The sequence below is a fragment of the Nannobrachium achirus genome (assembly GCF_963921795.1).
Source record: "Nannobrachium achirus genome assembly, chromosome: 11".
Taxonomy (NCBI): domain Eukaryota; kingdom Metazoa; phylum Chordata; class Actinopteri; order Myctophiformes; family Myctophidae; genus Nannobrachium; species Nannobrachium achirus.
In genome coordinates this window covers 27,174,046-27,197,210 of record NC_137820.1, presented here as the reverse complement: position 1 = coordinate 27,197,210, position 23,165 = coordinate 27,174,046, and the positions used below count along the sequence as shown (strand labels likewise).

Below are 23,165 nucleotides of genomic sequence, written 5' to 3'. Positions count from 1 at the left end.
CCGTTATGACTTTACCCTGGTGGCCAATCGAGTGAAAGGGGACTCTGGTTGTAATGGAGGATTAGACTCTGCCGTGGGAGTTGGACTGGACCAAGAGAGCACACAGAGGCTCACACAGACGCGCACCATGCTGCAGGGACAGTAGGCACCCTGTTTGAGCCCCTGCGGTTCAGTGCTGCTTCCCCCCCCCCTCCCCTGTCCCTGCAATCTCAAAGGTTTGGATGGTCGAGCACAAGGGCCACTTTGAAGGAGCCAGGCGGTGGCTGCGGTTCGACCAAAGCTTGCAGCCTGCTCGCCTGCCACTGCTGATTTAGTACCCTTTGTCCACTGCCGTCGCTCGAATAAGCCCCCCTCCCGCTGTTGTCTTAGGATGTGGTGAAATGGAGGTGTAAGGCAATAGAGAGGTGGAAATGAACTATTTCTGACATTAGTTCAGCTGGTTGCTTTCAAGTTTCACAGTGGCGCTGAACGCGTTTTTTTCGTGATAGTTTTGGAGGGGGTGGAAAAAAAGTCAAGGTCATAGTTTTTCATCTTGGCAAAGCGGACTGCTCCAACGACTGAAGGATGAAACTGAGGAAACAGGTTACAGTGTGTGGAGGAGCCATATTCTGTGTGGCCGTGTTCTCACTCTACCTTATGTTGGACAGAGTCCAACACGACCCTGCAAGACGACAGACTGGCGGCAACTTCCCAAGGGTAAGAGTAATTGGTATAGTGGAGCACAGAGATAGTGTCTGAAAGCACTTTCCTGCAATTGCTCTTGTACTCTGTTTGCACTCTGTTGGTGTTTTGATATCTCAGGAGAGGCTATTCTAAACTTTCAGGCGATATAATTTTGGCTCCATTACAACTTCCCCCTCCCGTTTTTTTTAAATTGAGTTACATCAAAGCAACAATTAACATGAGTATTGCTCTAGGGCCTAATTTTTGAGCTGTGCATTCGTTTGAATAATTCATATACCTCAATATATCCATAATTTATTTCACCCTGTAACCGGAGAGGCTATCAGTGCGTTTGCTTGTAAACACACTTTGTTTTGGGAAGGGGAGACGGAACATGCACAGCTGTATCATTTGGCAGTAGCCTTGTGTTGGTTTGTGAATATGAAGTATCATGTTTGGAAAGTAGCTCCAATAAGTGCTTAATGAGCTGTGGGTATTATTAACACTGTCCAAAGCAATTTAAACCTGATGGTGCCATTTGCAGCAGTGGGTGAATCCGTATAGCATTTTATTGCAGAGCGTTTTATTGCAGAGAGCCACAATCGTATCTATGTCACAACTCACAACAACAAAAGTTTCTCAACTGCAACAGTCTCATGATGTCTAGCAAGACCCGGTCATTAAAAACAGATTTTAGTGAGCGAGCATTCAGAAAGGCAACATCCACACTTCCACAGGTGTTGACACTAAGGTCTCAGAGGCACTTGCACGTCGGACAAGTACAGGTCATGTTCTACTTGCCCAAAGGTCATGCCCACTTGCCCGAAAAGTAACATTTCCACTAAAAAAGGAAACTAACTAATGTTAAATCCAGTCGATAACTGCAGAGTGGCGACCGTCACTTTGAAAACCCTGGATGAGCGCAACTGTTAGTTGTAAAAAGGTAGCGTTGTTCTTTATGAATTGCACTTGCCCATCGGGCAACCTGAACGCAAACTCCACTTTGCCTGATGAATGCTTTATTTACTTGCCACGGGCAGCCTGGCAAACATCAGTGCCACTGCCAACCCCTAAACATGTCAGGCATTGACACTAAGGCTTGCCCACCTGCCCCCGGCAGGTAAATAAAACTTTCGGGCAGATTGCTCGACCGTGCAAGTTCTCATTTGAGAGGGAACACCACCAAGTCTATAAACACAACACGAGATATGTCTAAACACTTGAACGTGGCCAGCACGCTCGGTCTGGTCTGGGGAATATAAAATAAGAGCACTATTTACCTATAATGTGCTGTTTTTACTGTTGCTACATTTAAAAATAGAAGAAACCAAAGACATTAAATCATAGCTATTTGTATTTGGAGGTATTGAGGTATGACATTTTATCGCACAGCCCCAGAACGTAAAGAAATAAGTGTTAAATTGAGCGGTAATTAAAATCGTACCTATCATCTTATAATGGACAATTTACTTTTCGGGCAAGTTGGCATGACCTTTGGGCAAGTAGAACATGACCTATACTTGCCCGACAGGCAAGTGCCTCTGAGACCTTAGTGTCAACCCCTGCATGTGATCCTGAAATGAACAAAATGGTATTTATTTTGTATTTTAGAGCCAGATCTCAGTTCTGCAGAACCGCATAGAGCAGCTGGAGCAGCTCCTGGAGGAGAACCATCAGATCATCAGCCATATAAAGGACTCTGTGCTGGAGCTCACGGACACGGGTGCCGTGTCTCCCAGCGGCCACCTGCCCTTCAGGAGCGCCAATGGCTCCTGGGTCCTGCCGTTCGACGGCCGGCCCACCTTCCTGGCCGTCAAGCCACAGGACTGCCAGCTTACAACCGGTGACCAAGCGTTAAAGACGGACCTTCAGGTGAGCCTACTGCTAATACAGATTTTTTTGTGCGGAGCCACTGAAAGGTAATTGCGACCGTCAGGTCACAAGTTATATGAAAAGCTCGGCTGTCTGTCATTCCACATCACGTCACACTTTTGGCTTCGTTACCCCTATCCATTCCAAACTTTGCACACAAACTCCTTGGCTGGCAAACCACAACCTCCAGCCCTCATTTCTCACATGGCCCTCTTCTGGCGCCACCATGAGGCCGATTTTTGCAAAACACATTTTTGGACACTGCTCCTAGGATTTTGGCCTAATAGCCGGGGATCCAGTCCCTCAAAATGGGAGAGGACCTGTGATGTTCTGCCACACTTTTTATTTCTGTTTTATCTATTAGTTTGGTCATTAAGGTCCACAGAATGAGAGGCCTGCTCTGCCGGAAACATCGCGAAAAAAAGCTATGGCCATTTGTATATTCACTGTCCCATCGACTCAACTACACAGGAAAAGAAATATATAAAAAAAAGAAAAAAATCTGCTTTAAGTAGCATGTGAGGGGTCAAACTGGAGGGTTTTCATGATTCTGAATCCATTGCAAGCATTTGTTTTGCACAAAAAACATTCCTTGGGCTAGAAAACGGACCAACAAGTCTGAAAAGTGATGAGTCATCACTTTTCACAGTCATCACAGTGATGAGTCATCACTTTTCACACTTTTGTTGGTTTGTTTTCTAGCCCAAGGAATGTTTTTTGTGCAAAACAAATGCTTGCAATGGATTCAGAATCATGAAAACCCTCCAGTTTGACCCCTCACATGCTACTTAAAGCAGATTTCTTCGTTTTTATATTATATTTCCTTTCCTGTATAGTGGAGTCGATGGGACAGTGAATATACAAATGGCCATAACTCTTTTTCGCAATGTTTCCGGCAGAGCAGGCCTCTCATTCTGTGGACCTTAATGACCAAACTAATAGATAAAACAGAAATAAAAAGTGCGGCAGAACATCACAGGTTCAACCCTATTCCTTGAGCTTTTGGCCATGTGGATCCCCGACTATAAAATCACGCAAAGCGATACACAGTAAAGCCCTTTGCACACAGGCGTGTTTAACCGCACGGATAAAACGGACAATATAATTTTTTGAAAAGAAAACAATGATTCTCTATGACCTCATGCACACCGGCTCCGAATTAGCCGTGCGACGAGTGGCTGCCGCCGTGCGTTTTTTTCTCGATCGAACCCAGTTCGATTCGTGCGTCTTGTCGCATGCGGTAAAAAACTCATCACTCCTTTTATGACTCCTTTTTGGATCCGCAGCGCCGATTCCGCACAGCCTTGCACACCAAATCCAATGAGTTTTATTCATGCCGCAAACGAAAAAAACGCAACTGTCCTGTGTGCAAAGGGCTTAAGTCATACACAGTAAGTCATGTCATCAACATGGATCTGTCCCATTTCCCATATTCCCTCCTGATTGGCTGCGATTGCCTTCTAAAGTTTGTGTATGCGACATGACGGTCGCTTATCTCCCGATTAGGGAGTCTTACTGGTCTGTAACTGTAATATGATATCTGTTCAATAGTTTTTCAGAATGCCCAGACTAATATTTGGGATGCTTTTATTTTAGATGTTGGATGTGTACTCCCTCCTGAAGTTTGACAACCCGGATGGCGGCGTGTGGAAGCAGGGGTTCGAGATCACCTATGAGCCTGGGGAGTGGGAGGATGAACCGCTACAGGTGTATGTGATCCCCCACTCCCATAATGACCCAGGTGAGTTGCACAGGCATTTTCGCACGTGGTGAAACTTCAGCTTAGAGGTGATCTGATGTGCTGGAATTAACTCTTTGAGTGCCACCCCGTTCACCACTAGAGGGCGCCCAGTGGCCATAGAAAATCCCATAGAGATATGCTGGTATATGCAGAAGCCCTGCAGCCATGACTTGCCTGAACACTTTCCTTTGTGCATGTACAGGAAGAGGATGAAGTTAGCTTGAAGTTAGCTATTGGTTACCAAGCATTTTAGAAGCCTTATTTTCGTCAACTTAGCCATGATTAAACCTTGCACACCTCATGCATGGGAAAAAAACAGAGAAGAATGAGCTCTAAAAAATCCAATGCAATCCTGGATTGCATTGAAGTGGATTTGTGCAGTTTGTTCACAGCTTTCAAACAAAAAAATCCGATTGGAAATCCGTTCAGGCATTCTTGAGATAATCGCCATTATGTTTTACATGTTATGTAAACAAACATGGCTGCCCTGTATGTTAGATGGGGTTGTATGGGGGTGGAACATGCAAAATCGCGATTGAAATCATGTTCACTAGATTTGATGGGGTCCAAAAAAAAAAAAAAATTCAATTTTTTTTTTTTTTTTTTTTTTATATCCCGAACATGTTCGGGATAGGCACTCTGGTATGCGATAATATATCCCGAACATATTCGGGATAGGCACTCAATGAGTTAACCACTCAAGTCCTATTTTCAGACATTTCTGAAAATAATATAATCCTATTATGACATGGCCATAATAGGAAGCCCAGGTTGAAAGTGATTAAGGCCGTAGCTTTTCAGACATGGAGTAGGCTATGACAAATGGGCTGCTTGTACTTTAATTATACAGATCCTTCTCAAAACATTTGAATTTTGTGTAAAAGTTACGTTGCGTATGCAGTTAAATATTCAAACCCTTTTTTTGTTTTAATTTTAGATTTCTTTTATGGTATACATCTCATATATCAGGGGTTCCCAAACTTTTTTTTGCTAGGGGCACCCCTATAAATATTTCTTTCATCCGAGGCACCCCTACATTATTATATTCATAATTTTCACTCCCAGCACCTTATATTTATAGCATATTTTAGTGATTATTTTGTGAGGAAAACGTTGGGACAATAGCCATTTTGGTTAGAACTGACTGAAAATAACTTTGTATTTCAATTTTAAAATGATAAAAAGATTTAAGTGTATTATCAAATTATCTCACGGCACCCTTGGACTGCCGTCACGGCACTCCAGGGTGCCCCGTCAACCACTTTGAAAACCCCTGTCATATATTACAATATTACAAGAGGCCACTAAAACAAGGATGTATTATGCAGAAATGTCAACCTTCTGAAGTCAGAGTTGCTTGAAGTCCATTGTGAAGTTTCCGCCGTCAGTGATGGTTTTGGGGTGATATGATCTGCTTTTCTACACAATATTCAATTTTTTTGAGAGGATCTGTACTGTAGACAAAGCAATTGTACTGTAGACAAAGGATCTGACACCCTGCAGTGAATCTTCATCCAAGGACAAGGCCAGTGATGGGAAGAGGAAAGCAAAATTATATTAGCTTGTTGTCATTAATATTAGACAACTAGTCCTGTGCCCGGGGGTGTGCACAGTATATGAGTGCACAGTATATGAGTGCACAGTATATGAGGGATTGAATGTCCCTGAGGAGTCTCAGAAGTAATGTTGGAGAACCCAGACCGGTTCCCGTTGGGCAGAATAGTCACCATTCCAGGCCAGTCTGTGATGCCATCTCCAAATGTGGGCACTGTAGTGATGTCAGTCATATCCAAATTTGGTCACTTCTTTTATCATGTCAGACAGACATTATTTGGGCTTTGTTTCAGCATGCGGCTGTTACCATTGTAGCGACACTGTTTAATATCAGTGATGTCAGCATGCAGACTGGTTCACCTGTTTATGCCCATATATGGTGTTCCGTGATGTCAGTCCGTGATGTCGGGAATTGTTTCAGCATGTGGCTGTTACCATGGCGGCGACACTGTTAGTATTTGTGATGTCAGCATGCAGACAGACGGTGGACGGACAGACAGACATTCGGTAAATTAATAGATGTTGACAACTTGACAAAGCAATGGTCTACTACAGCAGATGGCTTATTATTTTAGATTAGAATGGCTGCTATTTTATTTTGGAATTATTTTCCATTAGATTTGTTTACTCGAGCTGTCATAGGCTTGCTAACAGCTATTGATTTGTGGCTGGTCAGGTCGCCGAAACCTGCAAATCTCGAGAATGAACAAGAACACAAGTCATTTGGACCGTATTGATTGAGCTTTACTAGCAGGCAAGGTCACCCCAGTAATATCCACTGCGGCGTGCTTCATGCAGGAGTGGGGAAAACTAAAGGATATGGTGAGAACGAAGATGCATGTAAAAATGCCCCTGTCGGATTTCATGGTCAACTTATAAAAGCTATTTAATGTGTAATAGGCTTCTCTCTCTAAAAGCCAGGATAAGGGCTTTTAGTGTGCCCGGTAATAGGAACTGCAGGTACAGTAAGTTAAAGTAGGTCAAATGGTGAGAGTAACACAATGTCAGACCTGCAGTAAAAAAGCAGCCCTCCCCACACCTCTGCCCCTCCTTACTGACTGCACTTCTCTCTTCTCTCTGCACATGAGTGGACTTCACCGCCACTGAGCCCGTAATAGAACATCGTGGTGAACAACAAGGTCCTAATGTTGCAACACGCTAATGTTGATGACTAGGTTTCTGCCTCATTAATGCATTGCACTCTATAAAAGAATATTGTTTAGTATCAGCAGGAGATACACTGTAGGTTGTTGAGACTAGGATACTTAAAGGGACACTATCACAAAACGTAAGTGATGGGCCCAAACTTTTACCCCCTATAAAAGAAATTGCTCAATGCTGACAGGCTGTCAGCAGGTGGTTTCATGAACGTATATATATAGACAACATTTTAGGCCAATAAAAAAAACTATATACCAAATATCATACCTATGATACCAACTTAGCATAAATGCTAAGCTGGCAGCCAGACTATAGGAATTGTAGGAACACAGAAAGAAACACACAGACAGACATATGAACACTGATGAATTTTCAGTGTAGATTGTGGTACCAGATATGAAAATGCAATCAAATGGGGTCCATTGCCTAATATCAAACTGGAGGTCCTTGAAATTAAAAATCACTGGTTTATTGAACATTCATTTTGATTCCAAATACTCATATTCATTCCCTGCAATTCAAAGCATTAGATTTGGCTGGAGGCCCGTTTTTTTTCCCCCTTTCTTTTTTGTCTTCAGCGTACAACAATGCTTTGTTTTGTGTATTGTTTCAGGCTGGATCAAAACCTACGACAAGTACTTCACTGACCAGACGCAGCACATCTTGAACAACATGGTGGTGAAACTGGCAGAGGACCCGCGGAGGAAGTTCATCTGGTCTGAGATCTCCTTCCTCTCCAAGTGGTGGGAGACTGCGGACACGGATAAGCAGGAGGCCACTCGCAAGTGAGTGTGCACAGCTCTCCATTGACCACCGGGTGTCATCCCAAACCCTTTACCATGCAGGCCTCTTTCTTAGTACCTTTTTTTAGGTCCTTGCAAAGTTGAGCCTGAATTATACTTCACACGGCGGTGTTGTTGTGCGCCAAAAATGGCAGATCTACAAGCTCACAACATGAAGCGCAACACTGGAAAATCTAATGAAATTGCACGCAAAAATAGCAGATGCTCTGTCACAACATGTCGCGTTGTGAGCTTGTAGACCTGCTGTTTCCCATTAGTCAGGGAATATTAATAAAACCTATGAATAAATTTGTTACCAAACGATTTCTTCACCAATGTGTTCGTAAAGGTGTCTAGTAACATATCTAACAAAGATTGAAATTCAACATCCCTAGGAGAATCTTTGACAGCTAGGGTAATTCTGGGTCTCATTCACTTACTATACACTATACTATAAGGGAAAGAATTACTCCCAAAAATATGCTTTAAGTGGGATGTGAGGGGTCTAACTAGGTGTTTTTAATTATTCTGAATCCATTGCAAGTAGAGATGGACCGATTGCAAAATTCTTGGCCGATACCGATCCACCGGTTTTATGAAGGTCTGACCTGCCAAAACCGATTTTTCCGATACCGATTTCTTTAGCTAAGGGACAGAACGAAATTTATGGAGGGGGGTCACTGGAGGAAATGTATATGCCCTGATATAAAATGCTATGACCCTCCCTCTGTATGTGGGAAAAAATCAGTGGCCCTCCCCAACCAAAAAAAGAAAAGAAGATGGCCCTCCCCTAAAACATAACATTTTATACATGAGTAAAATGATCCCTAAAAACATAAACATATTCATAAACGCAACTGCAGTAATAATAGCACTATATACGAGAACATGAATAAAGCAAATTCACCTCCCCCTATGAGACTCGAACCGGCGGCCCCACGGGACAAATGGATCGTTAGCACAGTGACTAATGCACTGAGCTATCTTCACAGATAACATTTTAGTGAATAAAAGTGAACTCTAGAACTTAAGCTACCACTTCTATATCATATGATGTTACAGGACTTAGGAGAAGGCTATGAATGTTTAATCTGTAAACTCACCGCTTCATCTATCTGTCTGGGAAATTTTATACGCAAATGTGAAAGTGAAGAAAAATGCTTTCCATTGGAACACTGCCATCCTTTAAGATGATCCACTGCCGGCCGAACTTAACCCTATATATTAAAACAGGGATGCCATATGTTTCATCAATGAGACTATCCCTAAAAGATTCCCGTTGTGGTGGAGAAAGAAAAAAAGACGAAAAAACCTCGAAGCCAAAATCAAAATCCAAACAGCCACACACACGCAATTCCAGTAGGACTTGCCTAACCCCTCTGATCTTCTTGTTGTCCGTGCTCTTCTCTAATTTAGTTTCGAGTCTGACAAGACTCTCCTCAGCAGAGAGGGTCTGCAGCGAAGCTCTTAAATTGTGATCCAAGTAACTTTTAGTACGCACATTTGTTCTCTTGATGTTGTAAGACGCCATGTTTGTTGTGTTCTGAACTTTTCCCTCTGACTAAAAGTATTGTCGCTGCCAGGAAGAGCGTCAGTGATTGGCCAGAAACTGCACACGCCTACTGGCTGGATAGGCCAAGCTAAATGATTGACACATAGAAGGAACAATGGGAAAGGCTCAATAGCCCAGCTGTTGGGAAAAACCAAGATAAGCAACGGAGGGGTGTCAATGACTATTGTTGTACTATTATTCAGGAAAGCTGTAAAGAAAATATGCATATAAAATCCGGGCTCATTTTAAAAATAAAAATTGGATGACCCTCCCTTGGACTCAAAGTAAAATTTGATGACCCTCCCTCAAACTAAAACTAAAAAGACATGACCCTCCCCTATTTTCCTCCAGTGACCCCCCTCCATAAATTTCCCTAGGTCCCTAAGAACTAGAAAATAGGGTTGCTCCAATACCCTTTTTTCAGGCCAAGTAGGCCTACAAGACATACTTCAATTTGAGTACCAATATGCTAGAAGAACACTAATGGCAAATCAATCACAATAGTACAATATCCAAAATCACAGACAATATCCAGTCTAATATGACCGTCTGGACTAGGCAGGAGGAAAGCAGGTGACGCATGCTTTTTTCCCTTTTTGGAGACGTCATTGACACAGGATTATGGAATATATCCTTACATTGCAAAGGTAATCAGCACCATCTGTATTCTGTAGGCTGCCACTAAAGGTGTCTACACACCAAACAGCCTACAGGAGACTACTTCTGACTGTACACAGACTGCAAAGAACTGCAAAGAACTGCAAAAAACTAAGCACTTTTATTTTTTCAGACGACGCCGACTGTAGTTACTGTATGGCAGTGGTGCCAGGTCTGCTCGTTATAAGCAACGTTGATCCTGTTTTCCTATAATGTTGCTAGTTGTGGGTTGCTTTTGTTTGGGCTTGTTTCTGAAGTGTAGTTGCTTATTTGGCCTTGCTTTCAACATTATTTTATAAAATAACTAATGTAATAGAGCTCAGAGGTGAAACTGGTCGCTGCTTTTGGGCTTATTTTCATAGACCTGGTCGCTTATTTCACTCACAGAATCTGGCAACCATACCGGAGCCACTGTGTGTTCTCCGTGCAGAGGAGAAGGGGGAAAAAAAGAACAACAACAACACGGGGAGCTGCTGCACTATTTACTAGCTTTGCTTTGGATCAGATTGGAATAGGAACTGAGAGTTGTGATTGAGAATATGGTATTTAGTAAAAATATGCGACGGGAAAATGTCTCTGGCTTATTTTGGCTTGGTTTTGCAACAGTAGCAAACTATTCTACAACTCCCTCAATCTTACCGACGGCCAGGGGCGACTGTACAAAACTGAGCAAGTCCAGTTTTCCAGTTTTCGGTCGATAACGTTCCCGACCCGCTGCCGAAAACCTGACGATGAGCTCCCGTTCGGCAAACGACGCTATCCGCCGCCGAATCGTCGCCGAATCTGTGCGGTTAAAAGTGGCCTTAAGTAGACTGGCTGCTACTTGCTAATGTTTACTTTAGTTACAGGACCAGAGCATCATGCTGTGCAGTGCCATATACACAATTGGCATAAAACCGGTATTTATGTCAGTGACCTGCCGATCACCGATTGGGCCGGTTTGATATAATACCTGCCGATTTTTTATATTGCCCGATAGCGATGTCCATCCCTAATTGCAAGCATTTGTTTTGCACGAAAAACATTACTTGGGCCAACAATGGACCCCATACAACTGTGAAAAGTGATGACTCATCACTAAACCATCGTACTTTGCAGGTGTTTTTGGCCCAATGGATGTTTTTTGTGTAAAACAAATGCTTGCAATGGATTCAGAATAATTAAAAACACATAGTTAGACCCCTCACATCCCACTTAAAGCATATTCTTTGGGAGTAATCTTTTCCCTTATAGTATAGTGTATAGTAAGTGAATGAGACCCAGAATTACCCTAGCTGTCAAAGATTCTCCTAGGGATGTTGAATTTCAATCTTTGTTAGATATGTTACTAGACACCTTTACGAACACATTGGTGAAGAAATCGTTCGGTAACAAATGTATTCCCAGCTTTGACAGGTATTCTGCTAAAATTCCCTGACTACATGCACAACACCGCTTTAGCCTCTTTTGTTTTGCCCTCTCCTCTTCCAATTCCCAATTCTGAGTGCGATCCGCGGTTCCTGGGCTACAACCTTCTCTGCTGAATGCATTACACTTGCCATTAAGTGCTGTTATGTAACAGACGGTATCAATTCACAAGCGCCGCATGAGAAGTCATCTGCTGTGCCTGGCGGCGACCTGTCAGACTGCGTTTTAACGGTTCTCTAAGTGACTGCACTCCTCCTCCTGGATAAGAGCGTAGATACTCCTAGAATAGCGTGTCATCCTGTTGTTGATGTTGTTGTTTCTCCTCAGTAAGCACAGGCTTTTACTCACCTTTGCTTTTGTTAATCCTCTTTCTTGGACAGACTGATCCTCGGAGGGCAGCTAGAGATTGTCACCGGAGGCTGGGTGATGACAGACGAGGCCAACGCTCACTACTTTGCCATGCTAGACCAGCTCATTGAAGGCCATCAGTGGCTGGAGAGAAATCTAGGTAGGGGCGTGCACAGAGCTCTGGTGTTTTCAAGGCTGTGCCGATATGTTTTTGTTCATCAACACTGATGAAGGCCTGAGTAGCCGAAACACGTCCGTTTGTCAGTGACTGCTGCTGCGTTAAATAATCCAATTAACACATTTAGGACTGAGGCCGATTCTAAAAACCCTAACCCTAACCCTCTAAATCCTGACCTAGGTTTTCTGAAAAACAAAACATTGAGCACGCTCAGCTTGCGACTTCATATTGGGATGAGTTGAAAAGTTAAAACAGTATATTCAAAGTGTATGTTCAGTAACAGTGGTCTCTCCAGCTCTTCAGTAAACAGAACATGAAATGTTGGTGAGGATGCTATTACCAATTACCTAATCTTTCATATAGTTTCATCACTTCCAATTTCACTTCTTGATGAGTTCTTTGAGTTCTCTGTCCTGATTGGATAAAATTGGTATCCTGACTTGAACACAAGTGATGAAAGACTGTCATCCACGGTGGCAACGGTCTCTCTCCAACTTTTTGAATTGTACGGTACAATTACTTTTCCCAGTCGCCAGCTTCCTTTTGTGCTTACTTGTGCATGTGCTGGATTAGTATCCTATTCAGCATTTTCTAGAGTGTTTATTTTCTTTTGCATTTTTACTCACTGTGCAATCATTTTTCACTAATATATAATTTGACACCGTTTATTGTGTTTGTTCAATATCAAATCCAGCCCTTCCGCAAATGAGCCAAAAGTGAAGTTTCCCTGACTCAGATGCCCGGTAATGGCTTTTGTGCTGAAATGTTGTAGTAGTAAAACTCACCCACCCACTGCAGAGGTCCAGGCTTGATTACCGGGCAGGGGCGCCTCCAGCTTGGCCGGACGCCCCAAACAAATACAGTTGGCAACGTTCAAGGGTGAGAAGCCGGCAGGGGATTTTATCTTTGTTGCAGCACTAGTGGCTTCTTGCTGTCGGGTGAAGAGAGGCTAGTGCATGGTTCCCAATTAGTTTTCCCCAAGGGTCGAATTATGTCTAGGGTACCAAGCTGAGGGCCACAACATTGCAGGGGGCAACGACGGCGTTCCCGCTACTCCAGCGACAGTTCAGGCTCGTTGTTGTCGGGTGAAAATCTTGTATGTCCAAAACCGTTCGTTTTGCATTTATCATTTATTAAATTATTTAAACTAGTGAAAACAGCCGATCTACAAGCACACAACGCCTCGCACCGCGAGGCGTTGTGTGCTTGTAGATCTGATGTTTTCTCTACTTTTGTGCGACGGCCTTGTATGATTTGCGAAATAACTTACAAATTTGGAGATACGAGATTTCCACCCGACAACGACGATATACTAGTGTTGTTGCTGCTCTTATACTACCATTATTACTGAGGTTGGTGTGGGCCAGACAGTAGCCCCCCGCGGGCCGCCTATTGGGGAACCCTGGGCTAGCGGCTCCATGTGTATCAGCGGAAACATGTTGCAGTCTACTCTACACCCTCCCCAGGCCTACAGGTTGCTGCCATGCCCTGGCTAACCCACCATCCTCTGGTTGTTTCATTTAACATTTTGTTCTTTTATAAAGGCAATGTAGGATTGCATTTATATAGCGCTTTTACCTCCAAAGTGCTTTACATTTATTTCACATTCACCCATTCACACACCGATGGTAGAGGAAACCGTGCAAAGGCACCAACCTGCTCATCGGGAGCATTTAAGGGGTTAAATGGTACATTTATATAGGGCTTTTTATCCAAAGCACTTTACATAGATATTCACACACACATTCATACACCGATGGCAGAGGAACCGACCTGCACTTGGGGAACAATTAGGGGTTCAGCGTCTTGCTCAAGGACACTTCGTCACTTAGCCAGGAGAAGCCAGGGACCTTCTGATTCCAACAATTCCGCTCTACCTTCTAAGCCACTGCCATCCCATGCGTTATATGCTATGTAAACTAAGGAGTGATGGACTGTCACACAGAATGAGCGATAGTCTCCTTTGTTCACACCACACGTCGCCTACTTGTGCTATCCTTCCATGACCTGTTCAGTTCAGACTGGTTGCAGGTCAGCCTTATCTTTGGTCATGTGACATGCTGTTGTAGGAGTAACCTCTCGTAGTGGGTGTTAAGCCATTAGTGACATTACAGAGGCTCTTAACCAGAGCAACGTACAGTAAAGTAAACAAGGTAAACATGTGCATGAAATGCAGAGAGACAATGTAGTGCCTCAGTAAACTAGGATCACGAGTAAACCAAGAACCATCGGTCTAAACAATTGCTATGAAGAAAATAACCTATACAACATTGACACTAGAGCAACTGGCGGCCCGGGGGCCACATGCGGCCCTCACCTTCACTTAATGCGGCCCGCAGGTTGATGTCCGAATACTAAATGTATTATTGATTTCAGCTGTTACAATTCCAAACATGCAAACATGACCCACTTTAATTACTTCAGTCTATGTTAGTATCTTAATGACTAGTACTAGTCTTTTTTATTCACAATGTATTTGTATTTAAGTTCATAAAGTTAACATAAAAACATATAAATGCATTGGAAATTAAATACAATTTTAACTTTTCAGGTTTCCAATTCAAAAGCAGCTAAAGAAAATTCAGGATTCCAATTCAAAAATAGCAAAAAATAGCAGATCTACAAGCTCAAAACGCGTCGCACATGCATTGTGGCCCTCTGGAGTGAGTGTGAAAATATAGTGGCCCTCTCCATCATCAAAGTTTCCCACCCCTGCACTAGAGGATACCAGCTAAACAATGGACCTAGCATCTCTCTAAATAACCAATCCAAATGTTTACATTGTGGTCTTGCTGTTGTAGGTGTAACCCCTGGTAGTGGATGGGCAATAGACCCCTTTGGACACAGTGCCACCATGCCTTACCTGTTGAAGAGGGCCAACCTGACCAGCATGCTGATTCAGAGGGTTCACTACTCCATCAAAAAACACTTTGCCTCCACTCGCAGCCTGGAGTTCATGTGGAGGCAGGCCTGGGGTGAGCTGACCCACTTTTATCCATCTAATTAATGTGCTTATCTTCAGGGAATATGTTTTGGCTTTGATGAAATTTCAATTTGAACTTTGTTCTTACATGGCAAGGTTATTTTCTATTTAAAACCAGCTCATGAATCTAAATCTATTCTCTTCGCTTTGCAAATTCTTCCTGTTTTGACAGATTCCGGGTCGGGTACAGACATATTTTGCCACATGATGCCGTTCTACAGCTACGATGTTCCACACACTTGCGGGCCAGACCCCAAGATCTGCTGCCAGTTTGACTTCAAGAGGCTGCCAGGTGGGCGAGTGAACTGTCCCTGGAAGGTTCCCCCGAAACCGGTGGTGGATAACAATGTGGCAGAAAGGTAAAGGCCAGTGGTGTGAGATCATCTCCCTCTGTCTGTTACTGGGTAGGGCATTCACCAAATATTCGAATATTCAAATATCAAAGTTACTATTCAACGTTGTTCACCGATATTCGCTTATTTTTATTATTTTATTGTTTTCTCTTTAAAGAAAGATATAGTTTATAAAGCTTGGCTAGATAGGAAGTCATAAAAATTAGTTGTCAATGCCCCTGGTGGATGAATTTGTTAATGCTCTATACCAGGGGTTCTCAAACCTTTTTAGGCTGTGACCCCCAAAATAAACATATTTGAACTGGGGACCCCCACCCTGACAAGCACTTGGAATTGTAGGTATTACATTTAATGTGACTCTGTTCCACAGATAAATATTTAATGAAAATATATAATGTTTGCCTCTTGCTTACTTAATATTTGACAGTTTGGCCAGTCCTCGAATACTATTCGAATACTTTGCGGTTGAATAATTCGAATACTAAAAATCACTATTCGTGAATGCCCTATTGCTGGGTGAACGTGGGTGTTACTTCAAAGTAACATCGTGTCAGGGTGGGAACAGATGGGATGTGTGCCAGTACTTGCATTTAGACCAAGGACACAAGGCAAATCATCACAGAAAGGCTGGTTATGTGAAGAGGGTGAAAGCTTTGTAGACATTCATCCGACTCAAATTGCAAGATTTAGGACAAAAAATGTAATCTATTGAGCTCTCTAAAGAAAACGGTCGAAGCGGGCTAATGGATAGCGCCTGTCTTAGATTGAAAGCTATTGATTCCCTTTTCTCTTCCCAGGGCCAATTTGATGCACTGCTTTTCAAGGTCATCTATTATTCTTGGAAAACCGGCTAACACAAAGCACTTTCTGAATGCCAAGTAATTAGTTGCCCTCCCCCTACCCAGTGGCGTCAGTTCAGAAAAAGCTAAGGTATGGCAACATGACTGGTGTCTTGCAAGACACCAGTCATGTTGCCATACCTTTGCAAAAGGCATGCATGATACATTTATTTTAAGAAGTACATTCTATTTTTCCCCCTGTTTCTTGGGCTGGATATGGCAGCTTGGAATGGTTGTTCAAGTGCAGCTAAACTTGGCATGTTAGTAAACATGCCACAATTAACAATAATGAATTGCACCTGTGCAGCTGACCTGTGGAACCTGGGAATATACCATTTTGTCAAGATGGGGAGAATACAAATATGGAGAATATAATTATAGTACCTTGTTAAAGTTACCATTTATTACATACATTACTGGTTTGCATTTATTTTACTGTAATTTAACAACATAATAACCAGAACAGATAGACAAAGAGACATTCATGGATTTATATTTAAAAGTAACTTTTATTTCCCCCCCCCCCGGACCCAGGGTATGGCAGCTGCATACCCCTGCCATACCCAATTGACGCTCCTGCCCCTACCTCTCCCTTTCTCTCACAGGGCACAAACGCTACTGGACCAGTACCGTAAAAAGTCCAAGCTGTTTCGCAGTAAGGTGGTTCTGGTTCCTCTCGGGGATGACTTCCGCTTCGACAAGGCCCTGGAGTGGGACCAGCAGTACGGCAGCTACCAGAAGCTTTTTGATTACATGAATTCTCACCCCGAGATGCGTGTCCAGGTGCGATTTTCTTTTTTCTTGTTAATTGTCATCCCCATTGGTGCTATGCCCATTTGTGTTTTATATTTTTGCCGCTTACATCAACAAGCCCCATTCAGAACGTTCTTCATTTGTAATTAATTATGTGTTGTTATCGTCTGAGCTGGATGACAAAATACAAGTGTCTTCAACAGGGGGTCTGGGACCCCTAGGGGGTCCTCAAAGTTACTACTAGGGGTCCTTCAAATCTTTGTGTGATAGAAACATTTTTTCTCCTTTTTTATATGAATCACTTGAACCCTATAGCATCCACATTCTGAGAACATTAGCCAAAAATAGCAGATCTACAAGCTCACAGTTGTGAGCTTGTAGTTCGGCTGTTTTCGGCAAAGAGGTTTGGTGTAGAGGGGAAAAAGAGCACACTAAGTACAGAGTGAAAGGTCAAATTTATTAAGTATTGACAGTTCAAGTAGTTACATTTCTGAAAACATAAATTGACATGAATCCAAAATACACTGATGATTGTGCTGTCAAACAATTGAACTAAATCTATGGAAAGGAAGTGGGGGTCCCTGCTTCATCTCTCTCTCAACTAAGGGGTCCTTGGCTTGAAAACTTTGAAGACCCCTGACAAAATAAAAAATATCTGTCACACATAGATTTTTTGTTTCAATGTTGATTTGTTTAAATGTCATGTTATATCAAAGGGACACGTATAAGGTTTTTATTTTGTTTAGTTCAGTTCTGTGTCTGAAATATCATCACGTCTCTTTGTCTCTGATGTGTTCTCTGCGTGTCTAGGCCCAGTTTGGTACCCTGTCAGACTATTTCAATGCTGTTTATAAAGCCAACGGTGCGACGCCGGGATCCAGGCCTGCAGATTACCCCGTGCTGAGTGGAGACTTCTTCGCCTATGCGGACCGCGAGGACCACTACTGGACAGGTTATTTCACATCGCGACCCTTCTACAAGAGCTTGGACCGTGTGGTGGAGTCGCACCTCAGGTGAGGCCGGTTAGATCAGTGGTTCCAGTGGTTCTTAACCTGTGGGTTCCGACCCCCAATTATTTTGGGGGGTCCCCAGATGATTAACTTAATGTGCAACATTGTTTACTCACTCAACAGTAAACAAACCAAGATAAAGTTTAAGTGTATAGAGGGTATATGCACATTTCTAAAGTGACAATTTAAGGACTTTTTAATACCTCTAAAATGACAAATTAAACATTGCCAAATTGTCAAATATTAAAGTCAGAAATTGTGAAAATAGCCGATCTACTTGCTCACAACGTGAGTAGGGCTGGGTGCAATAACCACAATAACGCCATACCGCAGGTAGACGATACAATGTCTCCACGATATGCCTTTTCAGAGGTATCGTATATATTGTGATACAATTGAGGGAGACTTGTAAAAAATCCTGTTTAATCGTTACTACAGAGATTCATTGCAGAATTCAATTTAAACCTGCATTTTGGTCTAAATCAGTAGTTCTCAAACTTTAAAATGTCAAGGTCTCCACTTAACTCTGACAGTATACAAATGAAACCAAATGGACCCGTAAGGGTCCATTTGGTTTCATTTGTATACTGTCAGAGTTACATACTTGTAAAGTTCAATTTAGACCTCCCAAAAGGAACCCAGAGAGTCTAGTTTTTGTCAAGTAACTTGAAAAATACCCATAAAAACCAGCGTGAATAAGGAATCATGATAAAATCGTGTACCGTGATACAGCTTGGGAAAATATCGTGATATTGTATTTTTCCATATCGCCCACCCCTACCCATAACTCCAATGACTGAATGACTTGTGTGGCCTTGAGTTTATCTTCAGGTGGTTTTATTCACCCATGACTGCCTCTTTCGCTGATCTCCAGGGGTGCAGAGATCCTCTACAGTCTGGCTGTTGCCAGCGCTCGGCACGGCGGCATGGAGGGCCGCTACCCGGTCACGGATTATGCCCTGCTGGTTGACGCTCGGCGATCCGTTGGCCTCTTCCAGCATCACGATGGCATCACTGGCACGGCAAAGGAGAACGTTGTCACCGACTACGGCACCAAGTAATTTTAAATGTATCCATAAAATGACAAAAATATGGATGGGATGAGTAAGGGATGCACATTATCGATAAATAATGTATGATACTGAGGCTAATTATGTTACTGCGTAGGGCTGGGACGATACGCGTTATTATCGTTTATCGTGATAAAAAACACTCGCGATAATCGTATCGTGGAGATTTAATTTGCACTGGGATCAATTCAGCTTTTATTTGCCGAGCTGCATATCCAGTACCACTTAAACCCCCTGTAATTAGTAAAGGGTACTTATAATTTACGTACTTGATACAGTCTTTTTTTCACTCTCTATCAAATGTATTTGCCAAAAAATAGCCGATCTACATGCTCACAATGCTTCGCGATTTATTTTGTCACAATAATCGTGATATCATCCCATCCCTATTACTGCGTTTAGCCACTTGCGTAGTGCATTATGTTTCGATAATCACATGGCAGGGTTCAGGTCAGCAGTAGAGTTGATTGCAGTAGACCAGGGGTAGGCATCCTTAGGGCACAGGTGTCAACATTGGCACAGGGGAGGGTGATCACTGGCACGTTGGCAGAAATGTGAGAGAGAGGATATTTATTTTAAAATCAAATATTGTTTTAAACGTGGTCAATCACATTAAGTCACCCAATTTTACAGCAAATGACATCCTGCATGCACACAATTCTACACTCATTAAGATTCTGAACTTTCACAGGGGAGGGAGTCAGGGAGATGGATGGGTTATTGCTCCGAGTCTAATGATCGTTATAACAAGGTCCTGACAATCAAAATGTGTCCAAATTGTGATGGGGTGTCATTAAAATTAATGTTGACATGGCACACTGACTATCTAGACAATAAAAACATGGCACTTACATTTCAAAATGTTTGCTGACCCCGGCAGGGCATCCTTTTGAACAATCATTTTACAAACAACACATTATGATTAAGTGCTCAAATAATGGACAGAAACGAGGATTCTGTCCTTGTCGAAGACTTTGTTGCAGTAGACGGTCACAGCAGGACATCCATTTTAACAATCGTTTTACAAACAACCCATACGACAGACGCATACGAAGTGCTCACATAATGGGCAGAAACAAGGGAGTGTTTTTACTCAAATAAATGACCAAATAAAGAAAATGCTGATGAAAAGAAATAAATAAACATGGCATCTGTGCAGTGTTCATCTGAGTGATGGCTGCTGGAACAAAGCTATTTTTATAGCGAAGCAGCGGTGCACTGTGCAGAGAGGGTGGGAGTCGTCATTAGAATGGAGCTGGTTATCCACTGTAAAGCCCTTTGCACACAGGACAGGTTTTTGAGCGGTGGTAGACCGCTCCATAGCATGGCCGTGTGTGTATCCGTGTATGTATCCGTGTATGTATGTGTGTATGTAGCCTGAACTACCACTCAGTGACCAGAGAGGGTGCTCTTGAATCTAGTCTGAGCATCAACTGCAATATTCTCTCTCTCTCTCTCTCACACACACACACACACACGCACGCACACACACACACACACACACACACACACACACACACACACACACACACACACACACACACACACACACACACACACACACACACACACACACAACCACCGCTCAGTTCACACCGGTGTGATTTTTATTTTTCGTTTGCTGCATGAATAAAACGCATTGGATTTGGTGTGCAATGCTGTGCGGGATCGGCGCTGCGGATCCCAAAAGGAGTCATAAAAGGAGTGATGAGTTTTTTTTACCGCATGCGACAAGACGCACGAATCGAACTGGGTGCATGAGGTCGTAGAGAATCATTGTTTTCTTTAAAAAAAAGAAAATTGTCCGTTTTGTCCGTGCGGATAAACGCGCCTGTGTGCAAAGGGCTTAAGTGTGCTATAAGCTGTGACTCACCAGCCAGCCTTTTAACACCACATGATTTAACACCATATGATTTAACACCATATGATTTAGCACTATATGATTTAGAGAGTGGATGCAGTGTTGATTGTTCCACTTATACCAAGTACTGTTTATTCGTGTTTTGTGGCAAATAGAAACATTGCATTGCCACTATCTTCACCAAGCTTGGAACAAACATTACCTCACTCCTCACAGCAAGTGGGAGAATCAGTAGTCATGTCATCTGAGTCAGTTGGCTCACCAGCGAGTCAATGTCCTTCACACCCACACGGACATGTTGTGTTCCTCAAAATGTGGAAGTAATATTGAAGGATATTTTAATGATGGCTTACATAACCGAATAGTTTTATTCTGCATATTAAAAGATGACTTCGTTCATTTTCAACCTAATGTTCATTATAATATGGTACCATTTTTTGTCTACTCACTCTGTGTCTCAGAGGAGGGCTGTGGACAGTTTAGAAACTCACCTACTAGTGGCATCACCGATGGGGAATCCAAGCTAATAGAAACCGCAGGCTTTTTATTCCTGGAAAGTTAGCATGATATAAGGGACGCCATTGTTCTCAAGATAAAAACATTAAAATAAATGAATCCTGCCTATGATGATGTCGCTGGTAGGCAGGTTTCTGAAGTGTCCACAGCTCTTCTATGAGAAACAGACAGGGCACCATATTCTTTTTTTTTTTTTTATCATGAACATTAGTGTGGAGTCTGTGGACCAATTATTTGAAAATGTGTGAAGTCCTCCTTTAATTTAGAACGGTGCTGGTCAAAGGTGTGTAGTGAACAGAAAATATTGTCGACCATCCAGCCAGTCAGAATGGAGTATTCTCTGTGGTTATTATACAAGCATATACTGTTGTTACAACTCTTCATTTTAAGTTAGTTGTTATGTACTGCTGAATATTGAAAAGAAGACCCTCAGATATGACCAGCCGTAGTGAGCACCTGGTCCTCCTTCTGCCTGTTCTGCAGGTTACTGCGCTCGCTGATCGGTCTGAAGAGAGTCATCATCAACGCTGCCCACTTCCTGGTGATGAAGAACAAGGAGTTCTATCGATTCTACCAGACTGAGCCTTTCCTAGAGACGGTAAGACTAACGGATGGTAACGTCCACTTACTGTACTGGCAGCAACAAACAACATTTTATACCAGTGGTGGTTTTCAACTTTTTTCAAATCGAGTTCCATTATTTGTTCGGCATTTCGAGCAATGGACCACAATTTGATGAGATTTAGCCTCTCTGACCCAAGACTTGTCGTTTGATATGTTTTCTTTTTTTCCCCCCACAATTCTATGCTGTATTGATGTGGTACCATGGGACCATAGGAGAGATAACAGGCAAACGTTGATCAAAATAACAATGCTTTAAATTAGTAATGCAGATGTTTAACTCTTGAGAGCGTGAAATGAAACCAAATGGACCCGTCTGGGTCCATTTGTTTTCATTTTACACTCTCAAGAGTTGATCTGTAAAGGTCCGTTTAGTTACCATCCTTTAGCTGGGGACCACCTGGAACCCACTCAAGGACCACTGGTTGAAAACCACTGATCTAAACGCAACACAGGGGTGTGCTCAGCCCTGACTTGTATCTTGGTCATGTCTCTGTAGGATGACAGACGTGCCACTCAGGACACTTTGCCGCAGCGCACTCTCATTGAAGTGGACCCAGCTGGACCAAGGTATTGCCCTGCGTCACTCCTCATCATTCAACAATGTTAACCTGCCATCCACATGAAACCCTAACGTCCCTATTCTGAGCATGTCGGCGTGGGCAAACACTCAAGTAGCAGATCTACAAGATCACAGTGCGTCTGGCACGGTGTAGATATATTTTCGAAGAGATTTGTGAAGAGATTTGTTGGAGGTGGCGAGGGAAAAAAAGAAGAGGGGCTTAAAGTAGGACACGAAAACATGAGTTATTTTCTATTAATTACACACCCCATGAAGCTGACAATAAATGATGACATACGGGGTCTGAATTTTCCCCCGCAGAAAATCGGACCCTGCCTGCAAAGGCCTTTAGGAATGCTGGTGTGTGTAATTGATAGAACATAATTAATTTCTTTGGGTGAACTACTCTTCTAAGTGGTTGATTAGTCGTCCACTCTGTGCTCGTCAGCCCGCCCAGCAGCATCTCTGACCTCTTTCCATTCTCCTGTCCTTTAACCAGTGTTGATTTTGTCGACTAAAACCATGACAAAAAATGTTTGTCGACTGCATTTTTTTCATTGACGAAAACTAAATAAAAGCTGAGCTGTGATGACTAAAACTAAGACTAAATATATTGACAATTTCGTCAACAAAATAAAAACTAGACTTAAACTTTGGGGAGGGACTGGTGGAGAAGAGAGTC

The 23,165-nt window shown here is 42.7% G+C and overlaps 1 protein-coding gene across 1 annotated transcript in view; it reads left to right on the top strand.

Moving 5' to 3' along the window:
- The first annotated feature begins 207 nt into the window (after window positions 1–207).
- Window positions 208–23,165, top strand: part of man2a2 (mannosidase, alpha, class 2A, member 2) — a 50,587-nt gene continuing 27,629 nt past the window's right edge. Inside the window, exons 1-12 of the mRNA XM_080736314.1 lie at window positions 208–696; window positions 2,275–2,535; window positions 4,132–4,276; window positions 7,605–7,776; window positions 11,770–11,897; window positions 14,717–14,890; window positions 15,071–15,257; window positions 16,696–16,873; window positions 17,654–17,856; window positions 18,728–18,910; window positions 21,784–21,898; window positions 22,421–22,491. Coding sequence (XP_080592440.1) covers window positions 565–696; window positions 2,275–2,535; window positions 4,132–4,276; window positions 7,605–7,776; window positions 11,770–11,897; window positions 14,717–14,890; window positions 15,071–15,257; window positions 16,696–16,873; window positions 17,654–17,856; window positions 18,728–18,910; window positions 21,784–21,898; window positions 22,421–22,491 — 1,949 coding nt within the window. The 5' untranslated portion in view covers window positions 208–564. The remainder of the gene's footprint in view (window positions 697–2,274; window positions 2,536–4,131; window positions 4,277–7,604; window positions 7,777–11,769; window positions 11,898–14,716; window positions 14,891–15,070; window positions 15,258–16,695; window positions 16,874–17,653; window positions 17,857–18,727; window positions 18,911–21,783; window positions 21,899–22,420; window positions 22,492–23,165) is intronic.